The sequence below is a fragment of the Salmo salar genome, chromosome 12 (assembly GCF_965601325.2).
Source record: "Salmo salar chromosome 12, fSalSal1, whole genome shotgun sequence".
NCBI lineage: Eukaryota > Metazoa > Chordata > Actinopteri > Salmoniformes > Salmonidae > Salmo > Salmo salar.
The window spans coordinates 54,242,401-54,270,395 of record NC_138302.1 but is presented as its reverse complement, the minus strand read 5'-3'; the positions used below and the strand labels follow the sequence as shown (position 1 = coordinate 54,270,395).

The window sequence follows — 27,995 nt, the reverse complement described above, 5'->3', positions numbered from 1 at the left end:
GGAGAGAGTGTGTGGGTGGGACAAGGACACAGCAGGGAGGGATCATGCCATGGTTGAGACATTCACTACATGACTCAACCTACCATATACCAGTTACCTAGCAATGACAGAACACACTAACAACAAAACTGTTGGATTTCACTGGATACTTAATTACCATATTCCCTAACTGAGGAGATTTGGAGCTTTTTCAACCAAGGAAACACTGACAGATGGATGTGAAGATGAAATATCAATGACAGAACACACTGACCACAAAACTGTTGGATTTCACTGGGTACTTAATTACCGCATTCCCTAACTGTGGAGATTTGTAGCTTTTTCAACCAACGAAACTCTGACAGATGGGTGTGAAGATAAAATATCGATGCTGTAAGTAGTACACATGTATGCTCATGTAAACCACTGATCAGAATAGCATTCAAAAATCACATACGTTATCTGAAATTACATGGTTAGGCTATTCTACAATGGGCTATCATTCATTTTCACTCTACCAGTTGAAATTGAGCAAGGCACGTCACAAATGTCTTATCTAATCGTAGCTATACTAGGCAGCACCTTGCACTCTAACCATAACCCTAACCCTCAGGTATTCATCGCCATTCCTTGCTATTGCCTACAGTCTGATATCAGGACATTGGTTTCAGTCCAGACTTCTACCGAAGCCCGATGAAAGAAAATAGGACTCGCTCAACTTGTTTTCCATGTGTCACCAGTAATACGGAGGCGTACTGATGGGGTTGTGTGTGGACATATCTGACAACAGTTGGCACATCATACTCACAGAAGAAAGAAACACTAGTGCTTGAGGATCCAAATGGTACAAACCCCTGAACGTGGCCAGTTTGAGGACAATTATGGAGCGGTGGCTCGCAATCCTGCTCTCCATACAGCTGTTGGTTTCAGCATCAACGTTGGAGATGATTGACTACGAGAGTCAACGCGTCACCTGCTCAAAGGTAATATGCTAATGATCCTAATAGGTCCGCAATCATGGAGTGTGTGTGTGTTTGCCTGTGTGTGTGTGTGTGTGAGAGAGAGAGAGAGAGAGAGGGACAAAGAGAGAGAGAGAGAGAGAGGGACAAAGAGAGAGGATGCAGAGGGGGATGGGGAGAAAGATAGACATCAACAATCATGGTTTATTATGTTGTCACGTCACACATTCAATTTCCTTTATGGACTGTATGCCACTATCTGTTAATAATTGAATTTAAAAAAAAAAAATAATAATATGAAATGGAAAAAAAAGAAAAACACCTTGCACGTCACTTATTTAATGTATTCAAATATTTGAATATCGTTTGTTTATTGTACAAATATTTACTGACTATGTAATGAGATCAAAAGCTGGCAATAAGGTCTACAGACTACAGAGCACACTGTCAAAAGACGTGTCATATTTACTGTTGCACGTATTGTCATAACAGCGCCCAAGGAAATCAAACAAATTGGTGGAAAAAACTATGAGACTATAAATCCATGGCACACCAACACCTGTCACCTCAACAACATCCTGTTTCCACAAGTAGGCCTACACAGCTCTCTAGGGCCTTGGGAATGAGAGAGAGAGAGAGAGAGAGAGAGAGATAGAGAGAGAGATAGAGAGAGAGATAGAGATAGAGATAGAGAGAGAGAGAGAGAGAGAGAGAGAGAGAGAGAGAGAGAGAATGTCAGTCATGATTAAAACTGATCCCACAACAGGTGTGTTTGTAGTTATGTAGTCACTGTGTATGTATGTATGGACACACCTACTCATTCAAGGGTTTTTCTTTACTTTTACTTTGTCCTACATTGTAGAATAATTGTGAAGACATCAAAACTATGAAATAACACATATGGAATCATGTAGTAACCAAAAAAGTGTTAAACAAATCAAAATATATTTTAGATTCTTCAAAGTAGCCACCCTTTGCCTTGACAGCTTTGCACACTCTTGGCATTTTCTCAATCAGCCAGCTTCACCTGGAATGCTTTTTGATTGTGGAGGCCAGCTCATCTGATGCAGCACTCCATCACTCTCCTTCTTGGTTAAATAGCCCTTACACAGCCTGGAGGTGTGTTGGGTCATTGTTCTGTTGAAAAACAAATGATAGTCCCACAAGTGCAAACCAGATGGGGTGGCGTATCGCTGCAGAATGCTGTGGTAGCCATGTTGGTTAACCTGTTGGGGATAGGGGGCAGTATTTGCACAGCCGGATAAAAAACGTACCCGATTTAATCTGGTTACTACTCCTGCCCAGTAACTAGAATATGCATATAATTGTTTGATTTGAATAGAAAACACCCTAAAGTTTCTAAAACTGTTTGAATGGTGTCTGTGGGTATAACAGAACTCATTTGGCAGGCCAAAACCTGAGAAGATTCCAAACAGGAAGCGCTCTCTCTGACTTTTTCTTGGCCTTCTTGATCATCTCTAACCAAAACAGGGGATCTCTGGCATGACGTGACATTTTCTAACGCTCCCATAGGCTCTCAGAAGGTGCCAGAACGATGAATGGTGGCTTTGCAGGCCCTGGCTGAAAAACATTAGCGCATTTTGTAAGTGGTCGATCTGAGGATAATGAGACTGGAGGCGCGTGCACGAGCCGACACCATGTTTACTTTCTCTCTCTTTGAACGAAAACAACGACTCCCGGTCGGAATATTATCACTTTTTTACGAGAAAAATAGCATAAAAATTGATTTTAAACAGCGTTTGACATGCTTCGAAGTACGGTAATGGAATATTTTGAAATCTTTTGTCATGAAACGCGTCAGGCGCGTCACCCTTCTTTACCCTTCGGATAGTGTCTTGAACGCACGAACAAAACGCCGCTATTTGGATATAACTATGGATTATTTGGAACCAAACCAACATTTGTTATTGAAGTAGAAGTCCTGGGAGTGCATTCTGACAAAGAACAGCAAAGGTAATCGAACTTTTCTAATAGTAAATCGGAGTTTGGTGAGTACCACACTTGGTGGGTGTCAAAATAGCTAGCCTGTGATGGCCGGGCTATCTACTCAGAATATTGCAAAATGTGCTTTCACCGAAAAGCTATTTTAAAATCGGACATAGCCAGTGCATAAAGGAGTTCTGTATCTATAATTCTTAAAATAATTGTTATGTTTTTTGTGAACGTTTATCGTGAGTAATTTAGTAAATTCACCGGAAGTGTTCGGTGGGAATGCTAGTCACATGCTAGTCACATGCTAATGTAAAAAGCTGGTTTTTGATATAAATATGAACTTGATTGAACAAAACATGCATGTATTGTATAACATAATGTCCTAGGTTTGTCATCTGATGAAGATCATCAAAGGTTAGTGCTGTATTTAGCTGTGGTTTGGGTTTATGTGACATTATATGCTAGCTTGAAAAATGGGTGTCTGATTATTTCTGGCTGGGTACTCTGCTGACATAATCTAATGTTTTGCTTTCGTTGTAAAGCCTTTTTGAAATCGGACAGTGTGGTTAGATTAACGAGAGTCTTGTCTTTAAAATGGTGTAAAATAGTCATATGTTTGAGAAATTGAAGTAATAGCATTTCTAAGGTATTTGAATATCGCGCCACGGGATTACACTGGCTGTTGAGTAGGTGGGACGCAAGCGTCCCACTGGCCTAGAGAGGTTAAGTGTGCCTTGAATTCTAAATAAATCACAGACAGTGTCACCAGCAAAGCACCCCCACACCATCACACCTCCTCCTCCATGCTTTACGGTGGGAAGCACACATGCGGAGATCATCCGTTCACCTACTTTACGTCTCACAAAGAGACGGCGGTTGGAACCAAAAATCTCAAATATGGACTCAACAGACCAAAGGACAAATTTCCACCAGTCTAATGTCCATTGCTCGTGTTTCTTGGCCCAAGCAAGTCTCTTCTTCTTCTTAGTGTCCTTTAGTAGTGGTTTCTTTGCAGCAATTCGACCATGAAGACCTGATTCACACAGTCTCCTCTGAACAGTTGATGTTGAGATGTGTCTGTGACTTGAACTCTCTGAAGCATTTATTTGGACTGCAATTTCTGAGGCTGGTAACTCGAAAGAACTTATCCTCTGCAGCAGAGGTAACTCTGGGTCTTCCTTTCCTGTGGTGGTCCACATGAGAGCCAGTTTCATCATAGCACTTCATGGTTTTTGCCACTGCACTTGAAGAAATGTTCAAAGTTCCTGAAATTTTGATGGATGGTCATTTCTCTTTGCTTATTTGAGCTGTACTTGCCATAATATGGACTTGGTCTTTTACCAAATAGGGCTATCTTCTATATACCACCCCTACCTTGTCACAACACAACTGATTGGCCTAAATGCAATAAGAAGGAATGATGTTCCACAAATTAACTTTTAACAGGGCACACCTGTTAATTGAAATGCATTCCAGGTGACTACCCCATGAAGCTGGTTGAGAGAATGCCAATAGTCTGCAAAGCTGTTAAAGGCAAAGAGTGGCTACTTTGATGAATCTCAAATATATAATATATTTTGATTTATTTAACACTTTTTTTAGTTACTAGATGATTCCATATGTGTTATTTCATAGTGTTGATGTCTTAACTATGATTCTACAATGTAGAATATAGTAAAAATAAAGAAAACCCCTTGAATGAGTAGGTGTGTCCAAACTTTTGACTGGTACTGTATGTTTGTATTCATGAATACAGTATAGTACTTATTGACATTTGTATAGTCACTCTGTATGTATGGATGAATACAGTATGCAGGTGTTGATCTTAATTTGAGCCAGTTTGCTACAGTAGGAAAATAATCCTGCAGCAACAGGAAATGTTAAAATAATGGACAATTTTGTAAGGGTTGATACTTCTTTTCAGGGCAAATCAAGTCGGAAATTTCAAATTGGAAATGACAAACTTTAGAAGCCTTTTTGGAACTCAAACACACTACAAGTTTGCATTTCCTGTGGTGCAGGAAAATTCTCAGCAACAAAAGAGTGATCAAATTAAGATCCTACATCTGTAGTACTTATCAGTAGTTCTTTAGTGACCTTGTATGTATGGATTACTACACTACAGTGTAATACTTTTCGGTGGGTGGTCATCACTGTGTCTGTATAGATAAACACGGCGTAGTACTTACATACAACGGTATAAACGGTTTACCTTGTATCTCACCAGGGTCTCTCTAACTGCACAGTGAAGGCATGTGCTGGGATTCCGATCCAAAGGTGTCCTGTGGATGAAAAAGGGCTGGCGGTGCAGCCTGTGCTGTGCTGCAGACAGGGCACAGCATGCAGACCTTGCCTACACATTCGCCTTGACATCCAGCCCAGAAACGACCAGACAGGTGTGTGAACAACCTACACACCTTTTTTTTCCCATTTCAACCTCTGTGGTTACAATGTGAAACACAATGTGGAAAGTGTACCCATATTAGCTTCTAATGCATGGTTTATTGCTCAACCCCTCACATTGTGTCAGTAAGTCATGCCGTCGTCCCTCCTGCGGTCAACTGGGTTCTCTCTGTGTTTCAGCATCGTATGTGAGCGTGTGTTACACTGTGCCACAGCTCATAATGCCTCTGTGCAAAAAGCTCGAGTTCACAGTGATCCCTGCTGCTCCGGATGAGCAAGCTTCATCCGAGGTATATTCCATATGAATTCACGTGTGAGTGTGTGAGTGTGTGAGCATGTTTTTTTGATTCATCTCCATGCTCTCCTATAATACCCAGCAGGCGTGGCTGTCACTGCTGCTGGAGTCTAAAGCCATGTCCTTCAGCAGTCAGGTGACTGTGTATGTTTGCTTCCTTCACTCGACCGTGGTGCTTCCGTCAGTGGATGAAGGTACGGTCTTGGGATTCCCGTAGTGATCAAACAGCTTATGTCAACATATATTTGTTTGAAAATGATCCTTCGAGGCCCCGACTGATTAAAATCTGATAGTCAATTGTTCCTTATCCGTCCTTAGTGTGTTCATCCGCCTCAAAGGGAGTTGTAGAGGAATGTGAAAGTGAGTTACATGTTCTATGTTCGTTTGTTTCCATGTTGTTATTGCCATAGAAATAGAAGTACTAGAATGGTTGTACCTATTCAGGAGTGTACCCATAGGACTAAAGCAGGAAGTTAAAGCAGGATGTATCGCATTCAATCTTGTTTAAAATCCCATTCTAATCATTCTAATCCTATGATTCTTGCACCTCCTGAGTCCTGTGTGCAGACATATTGGTCTTACTTTAATGGATAGTCCCCAATAGAGGGTCTATTGATGCGCAGACGTTCAACACACTATCAATTGCGTCCCTGTTGAAATGCAACAGCTTTCCTAGGGTTAGGGGTAAGGTCAAGGCTTGGCAAAGGGTTAGAGTTATGGTTCAGGCTAGAGTTAGGGTCAGGGTTAGGGTTAAGACTAATGTTAGGGCTAGTGGATAGTTGAACATTTGTTGATAGTCAGATGAGCCTATATTAACCATCTGTAGGGGACTATGTCAATTCCAAACCAATATATATTTTATTCATGACCATTTGTTCTGTTTTTCCATAATGACTCTGGTTTATGAAGTGAGAGACATGGTTAGACATGTGCAACTCTGGAATTTGAGTAAATGGCTGGGTTTGGCTGCTCTCTAATTTGCCGGTGTGTCTGTCAGTCCCCAGTTTCAGCACTCTGATTGATCCGGAGAGACGTGAGGTGATGCTGCAAGTCGCAAAGGAAGAGGACAGCCCCTACCAACTAGAAATGTGCCTACAGCATGAACATAATGGAATGTGCAGGGTCCGTGTTGTACTTGGCTTTCCTCCCAACTCAGTTATTTATATGCAATATTTTTCTCAGACTTTCACTCTTCCCTCTTTTTATGATAACATGTTGTCTGTTGTCCTACAGACCTGGAAAGACAAGTCCCTTCCACTGCACTCTGTCACCCCCTGCATGTGCTTCCAGGTACTGTTACTATTTCCCCCTTAGTTATTAGCAATCTGTATCGGGGATACTTTTGTCAGTTGTGATATTACTAACTCAGTCCAACTCAGTCTAACTGACAACATTATCCCCTTTGTGTTGCTCATTCGAGTTCTCCGGTTTTGTGTGTAATTGGTGTGTGTGTGTTGTGTGTGTTTCAGTTGTGGTGGGATAAAGGAGACGAGAGGTCTCGTCGATCTAGGAGCTGTCCTTTTAGGAACAACACCGGTAAGAGATGAACCATGCAGCGTCCTCCTTGTTACACGTGTTCCACTATGACAGTCGTGAATGTGGGTCATGGAGTTGATTCCCATTGCTTCAGTAACTCCCCTATAAAGTATCTTATACCTTTATCACTCTCTTCCAGAGCGGTTCCAGAGGAACCTAATGGAGAATGTGTCAGTATCTGTGGTGCAGGGCCAGATGAACAGTGGCGGTACAATGCTGTCCTGGAACCTGACTGCCCCCTGTAGGGTGGAGGCTGAAGTGTGGCCCTGCCAGAGAGACGCAGGCGTGGACAAGGACAGATGCACAGAGCTGGGGGGCATTAGGCAGCGTCTGTCAAATGACATATGGAGGGAAAATGACAGGGGACACTGGGTACGTATACTGGAGCATTTGGTTGGTGCCTCACATTTTTTTTATTGGTGCATCTTTAGTGTCCTTTTTGTCATTGGGATGTGCTCTCATCATTTGTATCAATTGGTTTTGTGTTTTTATGGTCTGGTGACATATGGATAAGTCAGATTATTTTTGATTGAATGATAGATTATTTTATGAATTTGTTTTCTTCTGTTTCAGCTGATGCCAGGTGTGTTTGAGGATGTCAAACCGGGCCTTGATCTCTGTGTGATGGTAAGACACTTCTACTGGTTGACTCTGTAGGGGACTTGACTCTAATATTGAACTTGGATCCTGTTGCAGCATGATGGGAGCTCATCTTATAGTGTGTGTGTGTGTGTGTGTGTGTGTGTGTGTGTATGTGTGTGTGTGTGTGTGTGTGTGTGTGTGTGTGTGTGTGTGGTGTGTGTGTGTGTGTGCGTGCGTGCGTGTGTGTGTGTGTCTCCATCCTTGCAGGTGAAGGTCAAAGGGAAGAACAGTGAGCTTGGCCCCTTCTGTCCCATTGACTGTGAGTATTTTAGGAGAGGGCTGAAGTATCAAAGTTGATATGGACCTCTCTGATTGTATGTTACACACACAGGCAATTATGTTTAAATCTTCATCATCAATCAAGTATTTACTTGTATGCTTTATAAAACAAATGTTCACAAAAAGTTGATTGTTCTGATTTGCCTACCTGTAGGGACTGATAACAAGAAATTCTGAGGATTGGGAAATAATTCATATCTGTACTTCTCCCTCTCAGCCAGATGGTGGCACTGGCGCCGGGGTCTGCTGGTCCTGGTCTCCCTGATGCTGGTAGGCCTAGCAGGAATTTGTCTCTATTTCCTGCATGGCAAACTGAAACGTGAGTCATTCTGGTCAGATCTCCCCCAGCTAAACACAAGCAAAGGCACTGTGTGTAGAGACAAAAAAAGTCCAAAAGTGTTACATTTGTGTTAGTATTGTATTATTGCGCTACTCTGTGGTGAAGTGAGGGCTAAGCTCTTCTCACCACAAATATGCTCTCTGCCTCCCGCCAATGAATTCTTAATAGTGGAGAAAGGGGGAGCTTTAAAGGAGATCAAGATGTAGTGAAAGACAATAAATCCGATATCTTTTCTATTGTGTGTATTCTTCAAGCTCCCACTTCTCCCAATAACACTAACGCGTTATTTTTTTTTGTATTCTAGTTTTATTTTTTATAGCTCTATTCATGTATCTCTCCGACTGACTTTCTTCTGGTGGGTGTTGTTTACTACAGTCAGGAATTTGGGGGGGGGGGGGGGGACAATGGTCAAAAAAATTTTTTTGTAAAGGACAAAAAAAACTCTCACTGAAAAGGACACAAGGGCCTCTGTGTTACAGAACCATGTCAGGGTGTATCATATTACATTTCTGTCTCTCCAACAGGGTGGGCATGGGAATGGCACCAGAAGGAGTGTGATCAACGTAAGCAGGTTTCTCATAGTCCAAATGTACAACATGTAAAATAAAGAAGATACATATTTATCTAGCAATAATCCTTGACAAAACAATGGAAAATGAATGTATTTAACTCCCCCTGCCCTTCGCCTTCCTTCCTTCCTTCCTTCCTTCCTTCCTTCCTTCCTTCCTTCCTTCCTTCCTTCCTTCCTTCCTTCCTTCCTTCCTTCCTTCCTTCCTTCCTTCCTTACTTACTTACTTACTTACTTACTTACTTACTTACTTACTTACTTACTTACTTACTTACTTACTTACTTACTTACTTACTTACTTACTTACTTACTTCCTTCCCTTTGTAGTACCTATAAGGGGCCACGTGGTGCTGCTGAGCCCGCCGGATGTGGATAACTCTGTGTCAGAGCTGGTATGTGAGCTTGGCTCCTCTCTGCGTGCCAGGGGCCTCAGTGTGTCTGTGGACCTGTGGAATCGGGCTGAGCTGTGCTCTCTGGGGCCCCTGCCCTGGCTGCACTCCCAGCTGCAGCCCCTGGACAGCCAGGGGGGCCGGGCCTTACTGGTACTGACACAGGCAGCCTGGAAGAAGGCAGAGGACTGGGGCCAACAGTGGGACCAGCACGGCCAGCAGGGAAGGGACATAGCCCTGGGAGTGGAGGAGGAGGGGGAGTATAAGAGGCTTCTCCAGGGCTTGTCCTCCCCATACGCGGACGTGTTCAGTGCCGCTCTGAGCTGCATCAAGGTGGACCACCAGCAAGGGCACGCTGGAAAGCGCTTCCTACTGGTCCACTTTGAGGCCCATTCTGCCAAGCCCCTCAGCAGTGAAAGGGGTCTCCCAGAGTTGTTCCAAGGGCTGCCCTTGTTTCACCTGCCCTCCCAGAGACAGGAGCTCCTCGTTCAGCTGGCCATAGGGTCTAAAGGGCCTAGGGCTGGTATAGGTGGATAGAGGGGCTGAAGGACGCTCTATTTACGGACTGTCTAAGGGGACTCCAGGGTTTGAGGAGAGATAGTGGGATACCTGATGAAGGGGTTTCCCCATAAGTATGTTGTCATTGGAGTGGAGAACAGCTGGGAGACTGTGCCCTTACAGCAGAGCAGTCACCCTGAGGTCTAATTCCTCCCAACCATCCAAGCCTGCTCACATCAACACCCCCGGCCACTCACTTTACATTAGCACTGCCATACACTGGACGCAACTTGTTGGATGCAGAACCCTTGGATTATACTGTATGTGGTGATGTTATGAGGGCCAGAGTTACTGAGAGTGTATGAAACAACAACACAGCTGACACCTTCCGTACACCTTGAGGATGGACTTCTATGTGTGACACTATTATATAGGTTAGGGGAGACCAGGGAACAAAGCAACAGTTTAGGCTTTTGTTTAGTATGAAAATAATATTTGATGTAGATTCATTATCTTTTTATACAAACACACATATCTTAGCTACCATTATACACTGTAACTAAGTTTACAATCTGTTGAAATGATGAGAATAGAAAGGTCATCACACAGAACAGTAGAAAAATATATGGCAAATAGAAATCAAAACTGGATGGTCTTCAGGGATAGATGGGAGGGGTTGAGGGTAGCTGAAGGATGGGACTAAAAACAAACAAAAGATAACTAATGTAAAGTATACTGTCCGTAAAATGTATTGTATATATAAGCTGGAAGTAGAAGCCTAAGTATTGTTGTCCATTAGTTTACTCCAATTAGGAGAGGGGGTGGTAGGGTTAGGGGAAAATAATAAATAAAGAAAAAATATTTATGAAAAATACATATACAGTAAAAGTCAAATGGTTGGACACCAATTCATTCAAGGGTTTTTCTTTATTTTAATGTTCTATATTGTAGAATAATAGTGAAGACAACCAAACTATGAAATAACACATATGGAATCATGTAGTATCCCAAAAAATGTTAAACAAATCAAAATATATATTATATTTGATATTCTTCAAAGTAGCCACCCATTTGCCTTGATGACAGCTTTGCACACTCTTGGCATTCTCTCAACCAGCTTCATGAGGTAGTCACATGGAATGCATTTCAAATAACAGGTGCGCCTTGTTAAAAGTTAGTTTGTGGAATTTCTTTCCTTCTTAATGCGTTTGAGCCAATCAATTGTGTTGTGACAAGGTAGGGGTGGTATATAGAACATTTGGTAAAAGACCAAGTCCATATTATGGCAAGAACAGCTCAAATAAGTAAAGAGAAACAACAGTACATAATTACTTTAAGACATGAAGGTCAGTCAATGCAGAACATTTCAAGAACTTTGAACATTTCTTCAGATGCAGTTGCAAAAACCATCAAGCGCTATGATGAAACGGGCTCTCATGAGGACTGCCACAGGAAAGGAAGACCAAAAGTTACCTCTGTTGCAGAGGATAAATTCATTAGACTCACCAGCCTCAGAAATTGCAGTCCAAATAAATGCTTCAGAGAGTTCAAGTAACAGACACATCTTAACATCAACTGTTCAGAGGAGACTGTGTGAATCAGGTCTTCATGGTCGAAATGCTGCAAAGAAACCACTAATAAACCTCTATTTTCTTATTCTTCTTTTTTTTTAGGCATTTTTTTTTATTTTTTATTTTTTTTATTTTTTATATTTTAAATTTTTTCATTATATTCGTTTTTTGTTTTCTTTATTTTAATTTAATTTTATAATTAGTTTAAAAAAAATATTGCATTGTTGTTTAGGGCTTGTAAGTTAGCTTCTACACCTGTTGTATTCGGTGCATGTGACAAATAAGATTTGATTTTGATTTAAAGAAGTGACTTGCTTGGGCCAAGATACATGAGCAAGGGACTTTAGACCGGTGGAAATCTTTCCTTTTGTCTGATAAGTCCAAAGTTGCAAGTTTTGGCTCCAACCACCGGGTCTTTGTGAGACACAGAGTAGGTGAACGGATGATCTCCGCATGTGTGGTTCCCACAGTGAAACATGGAAGAGGAGGTGTGATGGTGTAGTGGTGCTTTGCTGTTTATACATTCAGTGATTTATTTAGAATTCAACGCACACCTAACCAGCATGGCTACCATAGCATTCTGCAGCGATATGACATCCTGTCTGGTTAGCTCTTAGTGGGACTTTCATTTGTTTTTCAACAGAACAATGACCCAACACACACCTCCTGGCTGTGTAAGGGCTATTTGACTAAGATGGTGAGTGATGGTGCTGCATCAGGTGCCCTGGCCTCCACAATCCCCCGACCTCAACCCAATTGAGATGGTTTGGGATGAGTTGGACCGCAGAGTGAAGGAAAAGCAGCCAACAAGTGCTCAGCATATGTGGGAACTCCTTCAAGACTGCTGGAAAAGCATTCCTCATGACGTTGGTTGAGACAATGCCAAGAGTGTGCAAAGCTGTCATTAAGGCAAAGGGTGGCTACTTTGAAGAATCTAAAATCTAAAATATATTTTGATTGGTTTAACACTTTTTTGGTTACTAAATGATTCCATATGTGTTATTCATAGTTTTGATGTCTTCACTATTATTCTACAATGTAGAAAATAGTAAAAGTAAAGAAAAACCCTTGAATGAGTAGGTGTATCCAAACTTTTGACTGGTACTGTATATATATATATATATATACACATTTTTTATTATTATTTTTTTATATATTTTTTTACAAAATAATATATGGGGGATTGGAAATGATGCAGACAATTACACTCATAGAAGCCACAGTCTATCTGCAGTATTAAACTTGATATACCTCCTGAATATATATATATAATAAAAAAGATAACAACAAAAAATACATTTTATAACAATATGTTCCTAGGACAAACCAGTCATTTACAATTCAACCAAAAGTGGTGGAAGTGAAATGTCGCTCTTGTATTTTTCACAGGGTTAATTGTAACAGGCTGCGGGTTCATTGTATCACTGTTTTCAATTTTCAAAATAAGGGGTAATTGAAGAATATCTGATTTGAAACTGATATTTGGATGAAAATTGCAACACTAAGTTGACCAAAAATATTTTCATTTGACCTTTAAGCCATGTCATATTAACCCCTTACATCCAATTCAGTGGTATTTTATATGGTATTTAGACACATTCACATAATGGGGTAAAATGTAACTTATGTTCATCAAGTTTGCCAGTACAGCTGAGATTATGCCCTAGAAAAAAAGTAAAATACACACTTTTGACTGCTAAAAGTATTTTATCCTCTCTGGGCTAGGTGGGACGAAATCGTCCCACATACGCAACAGCCAGTGTAATCCCGTGGCGCGATATTCAAATACCTTAGAAATGCTATTACTTCAATTTCTCAAACATATGACTATTTTACACCATTTTAAAGACAAGACTCTCGTTAATCTAACCACACTGTCCGATTTCAAAAAGGCTTTACAACGAAAGCAAAACATTAGATTATGTCAGCAGAGTACCCAGCCAGAAATAATCAGACACCCATTTTTCAAGCTAGCATATAATGTCACATAAACCCAAACCACAGCTAAATGCAGCACTAACCTTTGATGATCTTCATCAGATGACAATCCTAGGACATTATGTTATACAATACAAAAAATCAAGTTCATATTTATATCAAAAAACAGCTTTTTACATTAGCATGTGACGTTCAGAACTAGCATACCCCCCGCAAACTTCCGGTGAATTTACTAAATTACTCACGATAAACGTTCACAAAAAACATAACAATTATTTTAAGCATTATAGATACAGAACTCCTTTATGCACTCGCTATGTCCGATTTTAAAATAGCTTTTCGGTGAAAGCACATTTTGCAATATTCTGAGTAGATAGCCCGGCATCACAGGGCTAGCTATTTAGACACCCACCAAGTTTAGCCCTCACCAAAGTCAGATTTACTATAAGAAAAATTTGATTACCTTTGCTGTTCTTCGTCAGAATGCACTCCCAGCACTTGTACTTCAATAACAAATGTTGGTTTGGTTCAAAATAATCCATAGTTATGTTCAAATATCCTCTGTTTTGTTCATGCGTTCAAGACACTATCCGAAAGGGTAAAGAAGGGTGACGCGCCCGACGCGTTTCGTGACAAAAAAATTCTAAATATTCCATTAATTATTGGTTGCATAATTAATTATTGTCATCAACTATACCAATCAAAATACATTTTTACTGATAAAAAGTATATATGATTAGATACATGGGGAATGTTCTGCAGGTCAATAATCAAGAAAGAGAAGAGGCAAGAATATTTAGAATTTGACCTGAAAAATATATTTTCTGTAAATACAACACAAAATCATTTATGGATTTAAGCAAAACTTCCTCGGCATGTAGATAACCAAGCATTAGCACATTGAATAACAGCTTTCTAAGTTATTCCTAATGGTATAAATAGTGTTACTTTGTTACCTGGTCCCTCCTACATAGAATGTTCAACAATTGTTCTTTATCTTACTCTTAAATCTTTTATGTTGTTGTAGATTTCTTAAAAGTCTTTTGAAATATTAGCTGGATCAAAATAGGACAAACCTAAATGCCATGCTCCTTCTTATCTGTTTATGCATTGGTGTAAGCCAATGTAAATTACCTAAATGACTTTTGACCAAAACAATATCTCTATCATGTAATGTATAATATATTCTATTTTTCTATGTGCAAGATGAAAAATACATGTATTTCGACACAAACAAATAGTACTTTTAGTTTTAAAAAACTTTACAGAAGTGACAGACAACAAATATCCATGGGAAACAGCCGCGGGGTGGGGGGGGGGATCCCACATAGGACAGAATGCAGCCCTCCGCTCACGCAGTTATAAATAACATTGCTTCTTTGTGTGGTGGTGCGCTTGGTGCTCTGATTGACCGACTTGTACAGTAGTCCCGGACCCTTTTGCCCCTCAAGAGGTTGTGATTGGTCAAGGGCTAGCCTGTCTGAGCGCAGACCAGATCCGATGAGCAACAAGAACGACGACAGCTGAAATCAACAGAGTAGAAAGACTGCGGTCCCACACAGACTTGCACAGTTCAGTCATTCCTTTGAAGGGTGCCTTCGGACAAAACCGTTTGCTGTTCCCGCTCAGCGTCGAAATACTTAGAGGTAAATATAGTGTGAACTTTTCAAGGTAATTTACAAAAAATAGTCCATGTGATCTACAGTGTTGTCAAGTTGCACAGAATTGCATGGAGCTATTTTCCTTAGTTGTTTGAGGTTACTGACAATAACACTCATTATACTTTCTACAGCAGGGTTGGGGAGTAACTGATTACATGTACTTTTGGAAAAACTAGATGATTTCTTCTTGGATACTTTTAAATTCAGAAAAAGGATGTTTGCTAAACAATACATTATGACACTTTCAGTTTTCTCAATTACATTCAATTCAGCATTGAAAAAGGTGCAAATATAAAGTGCCAATCAGCAGTCGAAACAATAACAAACTGAACTCCCTGTGCCTGTTTTGGTAAAAAGCTGAGGGATGGTGCTGGAGAAATGTAACCACTCTCAATTTCATAGACAGAGCTATGAATTGACTCATTCCAATTGGCTCATTCATCCCCCCTCCTCTCCCCTGTAATTATTACGTAGGTCGTTGCTGTAAATGAGAATGTGTTCTCAGTCAACTTACCTGGTAAAATAAGAAAAAAATATACATATCAATTAATGCAAAGGCTGACCATCCATGATATCAAAATTATAGCTTTAGTTTTGTTTTTAGGCCATACAGTGTTTGTTTACATTTACTTTTACTTACAAACATTGGAGTAAAACAATTTAATATTTTGGGTTCTTATGGAGTACGACAGTTGAACTTCATGAGGCATTTATAAGATATATTCTTCAAGAATCAATGGGTACATATCATTAACTCACAAGTCCAAAAATGGATGTAGCAACTGCAGATTGCCCCTTTAAGGCCTAGATTCAATCAGTTCAAGTGTTTAAGGGCGATAGCCGACAACCGCATAGCTGATGTTTTGGCAGTATCGGAGGTAGAATAGAGCTCCGCTACCGGATCCGAGCCCGACGGGCTCTGACATTATACATCGGGTTAGGGCGTGGTAGGGCCTGTTTTTCCATCAATAACTAGGGTACGGGCAGGCCTCAGGTATCACTAAATTGATCACAAAAATGTTGTAGTTGAGCCATTTGCTCGTGCTCTGCTGCACAGTACAGTCATATCTGGGTAATATCATAACATTGTGTCAGATGTGCTCCAATCTCATCAAATATAAAACAGGAGAGATTATTTTACAGAAAATAATCATGTTCTTTGAGTTTTGTCAGAGTTTAGAGTGATGAAAAGTAGCTAACAGCTAACTGCTCTCTCATGTCTTTTCATTGAGCAGAGCAACACAGGAAGAGCAATTACCATGGTTACTCAGACTCAGAGCCACAATAAACAGAGCAAGCTGTGCGCAAGGAGCGAGTGACAGACAGAGAGAAGCAGCTAATAGATTTACTAAGGAGGCAGTTATTTTGGGTTTCGGGCAGGGCCGGCCTTAAATTTGGCAGAAGCAATCGATCCGGGGTAGGGTAGGGCCTGAGCTTTGGGGGCATGGGTAGGGCTCGGGCTTAAAATTCATGCCTGTGCAGTGCTCTGAGTTGGAGCTATCAAATCGGTGATCAACTGCTCTTGTGATCATCACGAAGCCACACCCCTCCCACTTGATAGAAACTCAGAACGAGAAAGTATGGGCTATATAAAAAATAATGACTCTCAAATTGAAAATCATTAAACAAAATACTGAGGATTTCTATCAGCCTAATCGATGTGTAGATTATGTCTCACATTCCAGTTTTCAAACTTGTAAACAAGGCTGTATGGGATTTATGTGGGAAAGTAAAGGGGATACCGAGTCTGTTGTCTTCTGCATTTAACCCAACCTCTCTGAATCAGAGAGGTGCGGGGGTGGGGGGGGCTGCCTTAATCGACGTCCATGTCATCGGTGCCTTGGGAGCAGGTGTTGTTGGGGTGTTAAGTTCCTTGCTCAAGGGCAGAACGGAGGATTTTTCCACCTTGCCAGCTCAGGAATTCAAACCAGCGACCTTTCAGTTACTAGCAGCCAATGGCAATGTCCACTTTAGGTATAATGCCAGGAGCCGCTTGTGGATTTGACAGCTCTAATGCAGTTCCACCTCTGACACCGTGAAAACATCAGCTATGTGGATGTCGGCTAAAGCAGATCTGATTGAATCGGGCCCTAAGTTTGTTTCACCTGAGCAAGTCTAACCATAAGTCAAAGACCAATATGACACACCAAGTGCATTTGATGGATGCTTCTTGTCTTCTTCTAATGCCTCTGAAGGGGAAAGTAATCAGATTATGTTACTAATTACAATTTTGGAAAGGTAACTAGTAACTGTAATGGATTACATTTAGAAAGTAAACTATCCAACCCTGATCTACAGTAACATTAATTTAATTCAAATTAAAAAAAGCAATAACTCCACTTTAGAGGGGAAATCTGCAGTAAAACAATGTTACCACTCTCAACTTCGTACGTACATACCCCAACCAGTAGCCATGGATTACAGGCAACATACTCACTGAAATAAAGGGTAGATCTGCCGCTATCAAGGAGCGGGACTCTAACCCGGAAGCTTATAAGAAATCCCGCTATGCCCTCCAACTAACCATCAAACAGGCAAAGCATCAATACAGGACTAAGATTGAATCGTACTACACCGGCTCCAACGCTCGTCGGATGTGGCAGGGCTTGCAAACTATTACTGACTACAAAGGGAAGCAAAGCCACGAGCTGCCCATTGACACGAGCCTCCCAGACAAGCTAAATTACTTCGATGCTCGCTTTGAGGCAAGTAACACTGAAACATGCATTAGAGCATCAGTTGTTCCAGATGACTGGGTGATCACTCTCTCCCTAGCCGATGTGAGTAAGACCTTTAAACAGGTCAACATTCACAAGGCCACAGGGCCAGATGGATTACCAGGACGTGTACTCCGAGCATGTGCTGACCAACTGGCAAGTGTCTTCACTGACTTTTTCAACCTGTTCCTGACTGAGACTGTAATACCAACATGTTTCAAGCAGACCACCATTGTCCCTGTGCCCAAGACCACTAAGGTAACCTGCCTAAATGACTACCGACTAGCAGCACTCATGTCTGTAGCCATGAAGTGCTTTGAAAGGCTGGTCATGGCTCACATCAACACCATTATCCCAGAAACCTTAGACCCACTCCAATTTGCATACCGCCCCAACAGATCCACAGATGATGCCAGCTATAATGCACTCAACACTGACCTTTCTCATCTGGACAAAAGGAACACCTATGTGAGAATGTTATTCATTGACTACAGCTCAGCATTCAACATCATAGTATCCTCAAAGCTCATCACTAAGCTAAGGACCTTGGGACTAAACACCTCCCTCTGCAACTGGATCCTAGACTTCCTGACGGGCCGCCCCCAGGTGGTAAGGGTAGGTAACAACACATCTGCCACACTGATCCTCAACACGAGGGCCCCTGAGGGGTGTGTGCTCAGTCCCCTCCTGTACTCCCTGTTCACTCATGACTGCATGGCCAAGTACCACTCCAACACCATCATCAAGTTTGCCAATGACACAACAGTGGTAGGCCTAATCACCGACAACTATGAGACAGCCTATAGGAAGGAGGTCAGAGACCTGGCAATGTGGTGCCAGGACAACAACCTCTCCCTCAACGTGATCAAGACAAACGAGATGATTGTGGACAACAGGAAAAGGAGGACTGAGCACGCCCCCATTCTCATCGACGGGGCTGTAGTGGAGCAGGTTGAGAGCTTCAAGTTCCTTGGTGTCCACATCACCAACAAACTATCTTGGTCCAAACACCCTAAGACAAACGTGAAGAGGGCACAACAAAATCTATTCCCCCTCAGGAGACTGAAAAGATTTGTCATGGGTCCTCAGATTCTCAAAAGGTTCTACAACATCCTGACTGGTTGCATCACTGCCTGGTATGGCAACTGCTCAGCCTCCGACCGCAAGGTACTACAGAGGGTAGTGCATACGGCCCAGTACATCACTAGGGCCAAGCTTTCTGCCATCCAGGACCTTCTATACAAGGTGGTGTCAGAGGAAGGCCCTAAAAATGGTCAAAGACTCCAGCCACCCAAGTCATAGACTGTTCTCTCTGCTACCGCACGGCAAGCGGTACCGGAGAGCCATGTTTAGGTCCAAAAGGCTTCTTAACAGCTTCTACGCCCAAGCCATAAGTCTCCTGAACAGCTAATCAAAGGGCCTCCCAGACCCCTCTTTTACTCTGCTGCTACTCTCTGTTTATTATCTATGCATAGTCACTTTAACCGTACCTACATGTACATATTACCTCAATTACCTCGACTAACAGGTGCCCCCGCACATTGACTCTGTACCGGTACCCCCTGTATATAGCCTCGCTATTGTTATTCTACTGCTGATGTTTAATTATTTGTTACTTCTATTTTTACACATGTCTATTTTTTACTCAACAGTTATATTTCTTAAAACTTCTTAAAGCATTGTTGGTTAAGGATTGGTAAGTAAGCGTTTCACTGTAAGGTCTACACCTGTTGTATTCGGCGCATGTGACAAATACAATTTGATTTGATTTTGATTTGAAATTCATAGACATACACTAACGGTTCAAAGTTTTAGAAAAACCTACTCACTCGAGGGTTTTCTTTATTTTTACTATTTTCTACATTGTAGAATAATAGTGAAGACATCACAACTATGAAATAACACACATGGAATTATGTAGTAACCAAAAAAGTGTTAAACAAAATATATTTTATATTTCAGATTCTTCAAAGTAGCCACCCTTTGCTTTGATAACAGCTTTGCACACTCTTGGCATTCTCTCAACCAGCTTCAGCTGGAATGCTTTTCCAACAGTCTTGAAGGAGATCCCACATATGCTGAGCACTTGTTGGCTGGTTTTCCTTCACTCTGCGGTCCGACTCATCCCAAACCATCTCAATTGGGTTGAGGTTGGGGGATTGTAGAAGCCAGGTCATCTGATGCAGCACTCCATCACTCTTAAATAGCCCTTACACAGCCTGGAGGTGTGTTGGATCATTGTCCTGTTGAAAAACAAATGATAGTCCCACTAAGCCCAAACCAGATGGGATGACATATTGCTGCAGAACACTGTGGTTGCCATTCTGGTTAAGTGTGCCTTGAATTCTAAATAAATCACAGACAGTGTCACCAGCAATGCACCCCCTCACCATAACACCTCCTCCTCCATGCTTTACAGTGGGAACCACACATGCGGAGATCATCCGTCCACCCACACCGCGTCTCACAAAGACACAGCGGTTGAAACCAGAAATCTCCAATTTGGACTCCAGACGAAAGGACAAATTTCCACCGGTCTAATGTCCATTGCTCGTGTTTCTTGGTCCAAGCAAGTCTCTTCTTCTTATTGGTGTCCTTTCTTAGTGGTTTCTTTGCAGCAATTCGACCATGAAGGCCTGATTCACACAGTCTCCTCTGAACTGTTGATGGTGAGATGTGTCTGTTACTTGAAATCTGCGAAGCATTTATTTAGGCTGCAATTTCTGAGGCTGGTAACTAATGAACTTATCCTCTGCAGCAGAGGCTCAATCAGAAATCAACTTTACATTTCTATCGCACAATCTCTAATGCTTCAGTGATAAAGATTGAATAGAGTCTTGAACTCATGAGGCATTAAAATTAGGGGTCGTTCCAGGAAATGAGTGCCTTTTGTTTCCCTTAGATTTTTTAAGTAGAAATTGTGTCACAAGTTCCGGACTTGTCTCCGTGCTGCTGTGCTGTTTGATGCTACTTGGCTAACTGCCAAACTTTTCAGATTTAACTTAAATCTGCATTTAACACATTTATGAACACATTTATGAACAAAACAGTTTTTCCCTTGCTCAACTTTTTTCATTCAACTATTTCACCCCGGATGCTTTATCTGAACATGTTTGTACAGGACCTCCACCAGCCGAAAAAGCTAAGTAGTAACATTAACACTACGCCATCTAATTGCAGTCGCTGTACTCATAACTGTACTCATATTACACAGGAGAACTATCACCTTATGGCGAGGATAGCCGTGTTGAAAGCCCAGCTTCAAATGCAATCATTAGGCAAGGGTCATTTAAGTGTAGGAAAGGATGAAACAGCTTGTTATCTGAAAAAGTACAGATATTACTTTAAGTTTCTGTCGGCATGCTCAGCCGACAGAAACTTTCAACCGCCGAAGCCTCCAACCATTAGCTCTGACAAATGGAAAACCCTAGTCATTGGCGACTCCATTACCCGCAATATTAGACTTTAAAAAAGTCATCCAGCGATCATACACCGTTTACCAGGGGACAGGGCTACCGACGTTAAGGCTAATCTGAAGATGGTGCTGGCTAAGGCTAAAACTGGCGAGTGTAGAGAGTATAGGGATATTGTTATCCACGTCGGCACCAACGATGTTAGGATGAAACAGTCAGAGGTTACCAAGCGCAACATAGCTTCGCCGTTTAAATTTGATAAAAAAATATGTGTCAGCTTCAAGTAAATTTCTCTGGCCTCCTCCCAGTTAAGGGGGGTGATGAGCTCTACAGCAGAGTCTCAACATGTTTTCTGCCCCTCCCAAAATATAGAATTTGTAGATAATTGGCCCTTTTTCTGGGACTCACCCACAAACAGGACCAAGCCTGGCCTGCTGAGGAGTGACGGACTCCATTTTAGCTGGAGGGGTGCTTTCATTTTATCTATCAACATAGACAGGGCTCAAACTCCTCTAGCTCCACAATGAGATAGGGTGCCAGGTTAGTGGTGTCTGCCACTAGCCCAGTCAGTTTAGTCAGCTCAGCTATCCCCATTGAAACCGTTTCTGTGCCTCGATCTAGGTTGAGCAAAACTAAACATGGCGGTGTTCTCCTTAGCAATCTCGCTGGAATAAAGACCTCCTCCATTCCTGTCATTATTGAAAGCGATTGTGATCTCTCACATCTCAAAATAGGACTAATTAATGTTAGATCCCTCACTTCCAAGGCAGTTATAGTCAATGAACTAATCACTGATCATAATCTTGATGTGATTGGCCTGACTGAAAAATGGCTCAAGTCTGATGAATTTACAGTGTTAAATGAGGCCTCTCCTCCTGGTTACGCTAGTGACCATATCCCCTGCGTATCCCGTAAAGGCGGCGGTGTTGCTAACATTTAAGACAGAACATTTCCATTTACCCCCCAAAAAGATGACTGCGTTTTTGTATTTTTAGCTTCTTGTCATGAAATATATGCAGCATACTCAATCACTTTTTATAGCTACTGTTTACAGGCCTTCTGGGCCATATACAGTGTTCCTCACTGAGTTCCCTGAATTCCTGTTAGACCCTGTTGTCATGGCAGATAATATAAAACATTTTGGTGACTTTAATGTCCACATGGAAAAGTCCAGAAACCCACTCCAAAAGGCTTTTGGAGCCATCATCGACTCAGTTGGTTTTGTCCAACATATCTCTGGACCTACTCATTGCCACAGTCAAAACCTGGATGTAGTTTTGTCCCATGTAATAAATATTGTGGATCTAAATGTTTTTCCTCATAATCCTGGACCCCACTCTTATTACGTTTGCAATCACAACAAATAATCTGCTCCGACCCCAACCAAGGATCAACAAAAGCTGTGCTATAAATTCTCGGACAACCAAAAGATTCCTAGATGCCCTTCCAGACTCCCTCCACCTACCCAAGGACGTCAGAGTACAAAAATTGGTTAGCCACCTAACTGAGGATCTAAATTGAACCTTGTGTAATACCCTAGATGCAGTCGCACCCCTAAAAACAAAAATAATTTGTCACAAAAAATTTGCTCCCTGGTCTACAGAAAATACCCGAGGCCTGAAGCAATCTTCCAGAAAATTGGAACGGAAATGGCGCTCCACCAAACTGGAAGTCTTCCGTCTAGCTTGGAAAGACAGTACCGTGCAATATCGAGCCCTAACTGCTGCTCGATCATCCAATTTTTCCTACCTAATTGAGGAGAATAAGAACAATATAACATTTATTTTGATACTGTCGCAAAGCTAACTAAAAAGCAGGATTCCCCAAGAGAGGATGCCTTTCACTTTAGCAGTGATGAATTTATGAACTTCTTCGATGAAAAGATCATGATCATTAGAAAGCAAATTACGGACTCCTCTTTGAATCTGCGTATTTCTCCAAAACTCAGTTATCCTAAGTCTGAACAGAACTGCCAGGACCTAGGATCAATGGAGGCACTAAAGTTTTTTTTATCCTGTATCTCTAAACACATTCATGAAAATAGTTATGGCCTCTAAACTTTCGAGCTGGATTCTGAACCCTATTCCAACTAAACCACTGAAAGAGCTACTTTCTCTAATAAATGGCTCCCTATCCACCGGATGTGTACCAAAAGTGACAGTAATAAAGCCACTCTTTAAAATGTCAAACCAAATGTATAAATCTTTCGGCCTATATTTAATATCCCATTCCTCTCAAACATTTTTGAAAAAGCTGTTACGCAGCAACTCACAGCCTTCCTGAAGACAATTAATGTAAGCGTAACACCTCAGTCTTGTATTAGACCCCATCATAGCACTGAGACTGCACTCGTGAAGGCGGTAAATGACCTTTTAATGGCCTCAGACCAGGGGTCTGCATCTTTGCTTGTGCTCCTAGACCTTAGTGCTGCTTTTGACACCATCGATTACCACATTATTTTGGAGAGATTGGAAACCCTTATTGGTCTACATGGACAAGTTCTTGCCCTGTTTGCATCTTATCTGTTGAAAAGATATCAGTTTGTCTCTGTGGATGGTTTGTCCTCTGACAAATCAATTTTAAGTTTCAATGCTCCTGAAGGTTCTGTTTTTGGACCAATATTGTTTTCACTATATATTCTACCTCTTGGTGACGTCATTCGGAAACACAATGTCAACCTTCACTGCTATGCGAATAACACACAGCTGTACATTTTGATGAAACATGGTGAAGCCCCAAAATTGCCTACCCCGGAAGCCTGTCTTTCAGACATAAGGAAGTGGATGGCGGAAAAATATTACTTTTAAACTCGGACAAAACAGAGATGCTAGTTCTAGGTCCCAAGAAACAAAGAGATCTTCTTTTGGACCTGACAATTAATCTTGATGGTTGAACAGTCATCTCAAATAAAACTGTGAAGGACCTCAGCGTTACTCTGGACCCTGATCTCTCTTTTGACGAAAATATCAAGAATATTTCAAGGACAGCTTTTTTCTATCTTCATAACAAAAATCACAAACTAAACTAACATAAAAGCTAATCCATGCTTTTGTCACTTCTAGATTAGACTACCGCAATGCTCTACTCTCCGGCTACCCGGATAGAGCACCAAATACATTTCAGTTAGTGCTAAACACGGCTGCTAGACTCTTGACTAGAACCAAAAAATGTGATCATTTTACTCCAGTGCTTCTTGTTAAGGATAGGGCTGATTTCAAGGTTTTACTGCTAACCTATAAAACATTACATGGGCTTGCTCCTACCTATCTTTCCGATTTGGTCCTGCCGTACATACCTACACATACGCTATGGTCACAAGACGCAGGCCTCCTTATTGTCCCTAGAATTTCTAAGCAAACAGCTGGAGGCAGGGCTTTCTCCCATAGAGCTACATTTTTTTATGGAATGGTCTTCCTTTCCATGTGACAGACGTAGACTCGGTCTCGACCTTTAAGACTCATCTCCCCAGTAGGACCTATGATTGAGTGTAGTCTGGCCCAGGAGTGCAAAGCTGAATGGCAAGGCATTGGAGAGACGAACAGCCCTTGCTGTCTCTGCCTGGCCGGCTCACCTCTCTCCACTGGGATTCTCTGCCTCTGACCCTATTACGGGGGCTGAGTCACGGGCCTACTAGTGCTCTTCCATGCCGTCCCTAGGAGGGGTGCGTCACTTGAGTGGGTTGAGTTACAGTGGAGAGAGGTGAGCCGGCGAGGCAGAGACAGCAAGGGCGGTTCGTCTCTCCAGTGCCTTGCTGTTCACCTTCGCACCCCTGGGCCAGATTACACTCAGTCATCGGACCTACTGGCTATGGAACCCTGAACTGTTCACCGGACGTGCTACAGTACCTTGTCGCGGACCTGCTGTTTCTGACTCTCTCTCTCTCTCTTCCGCACCTGCTGTCTCAACCTCTGAATGACCCTGCTGGTCATCTATGAGCGTTTGAACATCTTGAAGAACAATCTGGCCTTAATGGCCATGTACTATCTCCACCCGGAACAGACAGAAAAGGACTGGCCACCCCTCAGAGTCTGGTTCCTCTCTAGGTTTCTTCCTAGGTTCCTGACTTTCTAGGGAGTTTTTCCTTGACACCGTGCTTCTACATCTGCATTACTTGCTGTTTGGGGTTTTAGGCTGGGTTTCTGTGTAGCACTTTGTGACTGCTGATGTAAAAAGGGCTTCATAAATACTTTTGATTGATTGGTTTTAAAAGCCTTTATATTAAATTAAGTGCCCTTTAATGTGACTCACCACCTGGATTCTATCTTATGTAGCAACATTTGAATTTCTGTTTTTCACATTGGATAAAACTAGAGACAGAGCTACAAAATTGTATTTCATACACTGCATTTGAGGAAACAATGGGAAAGTAATTCTGCTTTGAAAGTTGATCAACTTGTAAACTCACTTTTGAGAAAATCGCCTTTCAATGTTTTGGTACTACCATTGGAGAGCCCTTCTTTGTCTTTAGCCATTCAGCATTGTTCCCACCCTCTTAAGCCTTTGCCCCACCTATCTCTTTAAGGGTTGATCCAAGCATGCTGTACAAACTTGCCAGCTACTTCCAGACATCTAAGAGAGAGAGAACAGCTCACTGAACATTACTCGTCCTAGCAGAGCTGGTTACGCTGTTATGTTATCCAGAGCGTTGGTGACTGCAACTGTGCTGTCAGATTGTCCGTTCGTAAATTCAGAGCGTTTTGCTTTCAGAGCGCACACTGGACGCTCTGGCCAATAAGTAGGGATGTTCCGAAAGCCCTGACCTCACAACGACAGACAAGCACCCAAGCTAACTGGCTAACATTGGCTAGCTACTTCCAGACACATAATGAGAGAACACCCCACTCTGACCATTTTACTCCCCCTAGCAGAGCTGGTTAGGCAGTTTTCATGTTATCCAGAGCGTTGGTGACTGTGCTGCTGGCAACAATTGAATTACGCTTTGTTGCGACGTTTACTGAGACCGGACATATTCAACGGGTGTTGAGCGGGTGTTGAATCCAAACTGGTGTTTTCTCCATATCCTTAGCTATCATACTCAAATTCCACTGATTTTAAAACTTGGTACTCCAGAAAGTGGAGAGCATACACATAACGTTAGCTAGCTAACAGTACACTTTCACTTGACATTAGGTTTATGCAGTTTTACGATGCGATACATTTGAAAAAAAGCTGCGTTTAACATGATTACCTAGCCATACTGACAAGCTCCAATAGACAGATGCGTGCTATATGGCAGACCAATCCAAACTCATCTTTCGGCATGTCCAGCCCACTCAATATCTCAGCCAATCATGGCTAGCGGGAAGGTTGCTCACTTTTTCTGTGGCTAAACCAACTAGGCTCATAATCTAACAATTTAATCTGTATTTACAGATGGTATACAAGTTTGATATTAAGGCACATGAAAGTTCACATGTTCGAGGAGACATTTCTGCCAAAAAATGCATTTAGATTATATTTTTTTTAATTCACCTCCAAACAGCTCTCCTGTGAAGTCATGACTTGCGACATATGCCTAGTTTCCTGAACCGGATCACTAATATAGACCACATGGAAAATTCAATAAATACATTTTTTAAATGAATAAAGACTTGCTAAAAGTGCAAAAATTCTGATATTGACATGACCCTTTTGTGGATCCTCTGTGACTTCTAGGAAGATTTTAACCCACTAAACCACAACATTTATCCACATTTTCACCATAATTGTTAACCCGTAGTTATTTTGTTGCTTTCACAAAGCATTTTCTGAGGATTTGTATTTATTTCAGTTGATTAGGAATTCATTTTAAGGTAAAAAGAAAACCTGTTCCTCATTTTAAGGTCAACCCTGTTGCATGAACTGAACTCTCATGAAAAAAAATATTCTAAAGAAACAACAAACATCTAATAGTGAAACTATAGTGTAAAAGCTGGTGAGCTGGTTCTACTCTTTTTGGCCATTTTCTAGTGTTTTGTTGTGGAAAACTGAGCTGGTCGAGCTTAACAGGTCAACCCTGTTACCTACAGATAGACGGGCTAGAATTTTTTTAACAATTACATTTTTGGGGTGAAACTTACATTCAATTGCCCCTTCTTGTTGCAGACAACAAGCTTCCATCCCCCCTGTCACAAGGGGATTTATGGATATCATATTACAATTAGGTGAAATAAAACCAAGTTACACTACTCAAAAGGCTCCAAAAGGTGTAATTACCTATTCTACAACAATCAATGAATAGACCTATGTATAATTAATTTAAAAGTCCAAAAAAATGTATCAATTGCAGACTGGCCCTTTAATTATCTAAATGATTAAAGTTAAGTGTTCAACCTAATACAGAACTGTATACTTTCCTGTCTGTGTCCCCTGGTTCCTATAGAACTCAGTGGTCCAATCCACTCTCTCATACTGTCTCAGTGGCTGCTTGATAGGGAGGGTGTGATGATGACTGGCTGGCCCCTCCTTGCTGCAGGGCTGTACTCAGTGCTGTCCCAGGTGGTTCTGGTCCGAGGCTGTCCGGACTCCTGTAAGGAATGCTCAGGGCCTCAGAATGACCTGTGTCTGGAGTGCAGAACAGGCTGGACCCTCCATGACAACACATGTGTAGGTAAGTGGGACTGTGTGTGTGTGTGTGTGTGTGTGTGTGTGTGTGTGTGTAGAGAGAAAGAGATATATTATGTGTGTGTGTGTGTCTCAGATAAATGAAGAAATGCATCAACATCTAATATCTTTCTAAATGTTGGTGTTTGTGTTTATAATGTAAAATGCTTCAATGTATAATCTTACTGTGCTGTACTTTATACAAAACCTGTTCTGTTGTGTTGCTATAATATCTGTTGCTGTTGTGTTCAAGACATAGATGAGTGTGGCAC

At 41.6% G+C, this 27,995-nt stretch overlaps 1 protein-coding gene across 4 annotated transcripts; it reads left to right on the top strand.

Annotated features, from left to right (window-relative positions):
* Positions 1-64: 64 nt before the first annotated feature.
* On the top strand, positions 65-27,995 carry LOC106565162 (interleukin-17 receptor C). Of its 4 annotated transcripts, none has more exons than XM_014131977.3 (17): positions 65-372; positions 626-962; positions 5,119-5,287; positions 5,475-5,584; positions 5,672-5,783; positions 5,908-5,949; positions 6,587-6,711; positions 6,823-6,879; positions 7,059-7,125; positions 7,265-7,497; positions 7,699-7,752; positions 7,975-8,026; positions 8,264-8,365; positions 8,911-8,949; positions 9,282-14,996; positions 27,596-27,730; positions 27,977-27,995. In XM_014131977.3, exons 2-15 carry the CDS (start codon positions 861-863, stop codon positions 9,878-9,880), a joined length of 1,863 nt encoding a protein of 620 aa, XP_013987452.1. In that variant the 5' UTR covers positions 65-372; positions 626-860; the 3' UTR covers positions 9,881-14,996; positions 27,596-27,730; positions 27,977-27,995. The 4 variants fall into 4 exon arrangements, with proteins under 4 accessions (XP_013987452.1, XP_013987453.1, XP_013987451.1 ...); XM_014131978.3 differs by having other exon boundaries at positions 67-372; positions 720-962; XM_014131976.3 differs by having other exon boundaries at positions 67-372; positions 593-962.

Coding starts and splice junctions, on each gene's coding strand:
- LOC106565162 (XM_014131977.3), top strand. CDS start 861: ATGGAGCGGTGGCTCGCAATCCTGCTCTCCATACAGCTGTTGGTTTCA. Junction 6,712..6,822: donor AACATAATGGAATGTGCAGG/GTCCGTGTTGTA, acceptor GTTGTCCTACAG/ACCTGGAAAGACAAGTCCCT. Junction 8,950..9,281: donor CCAGAAGGAGTGTGATCAAC/GTAAGCAGGTTT, acceptor TTCCCTTTGTAG/TACCTATAAGGGGCCACGTG.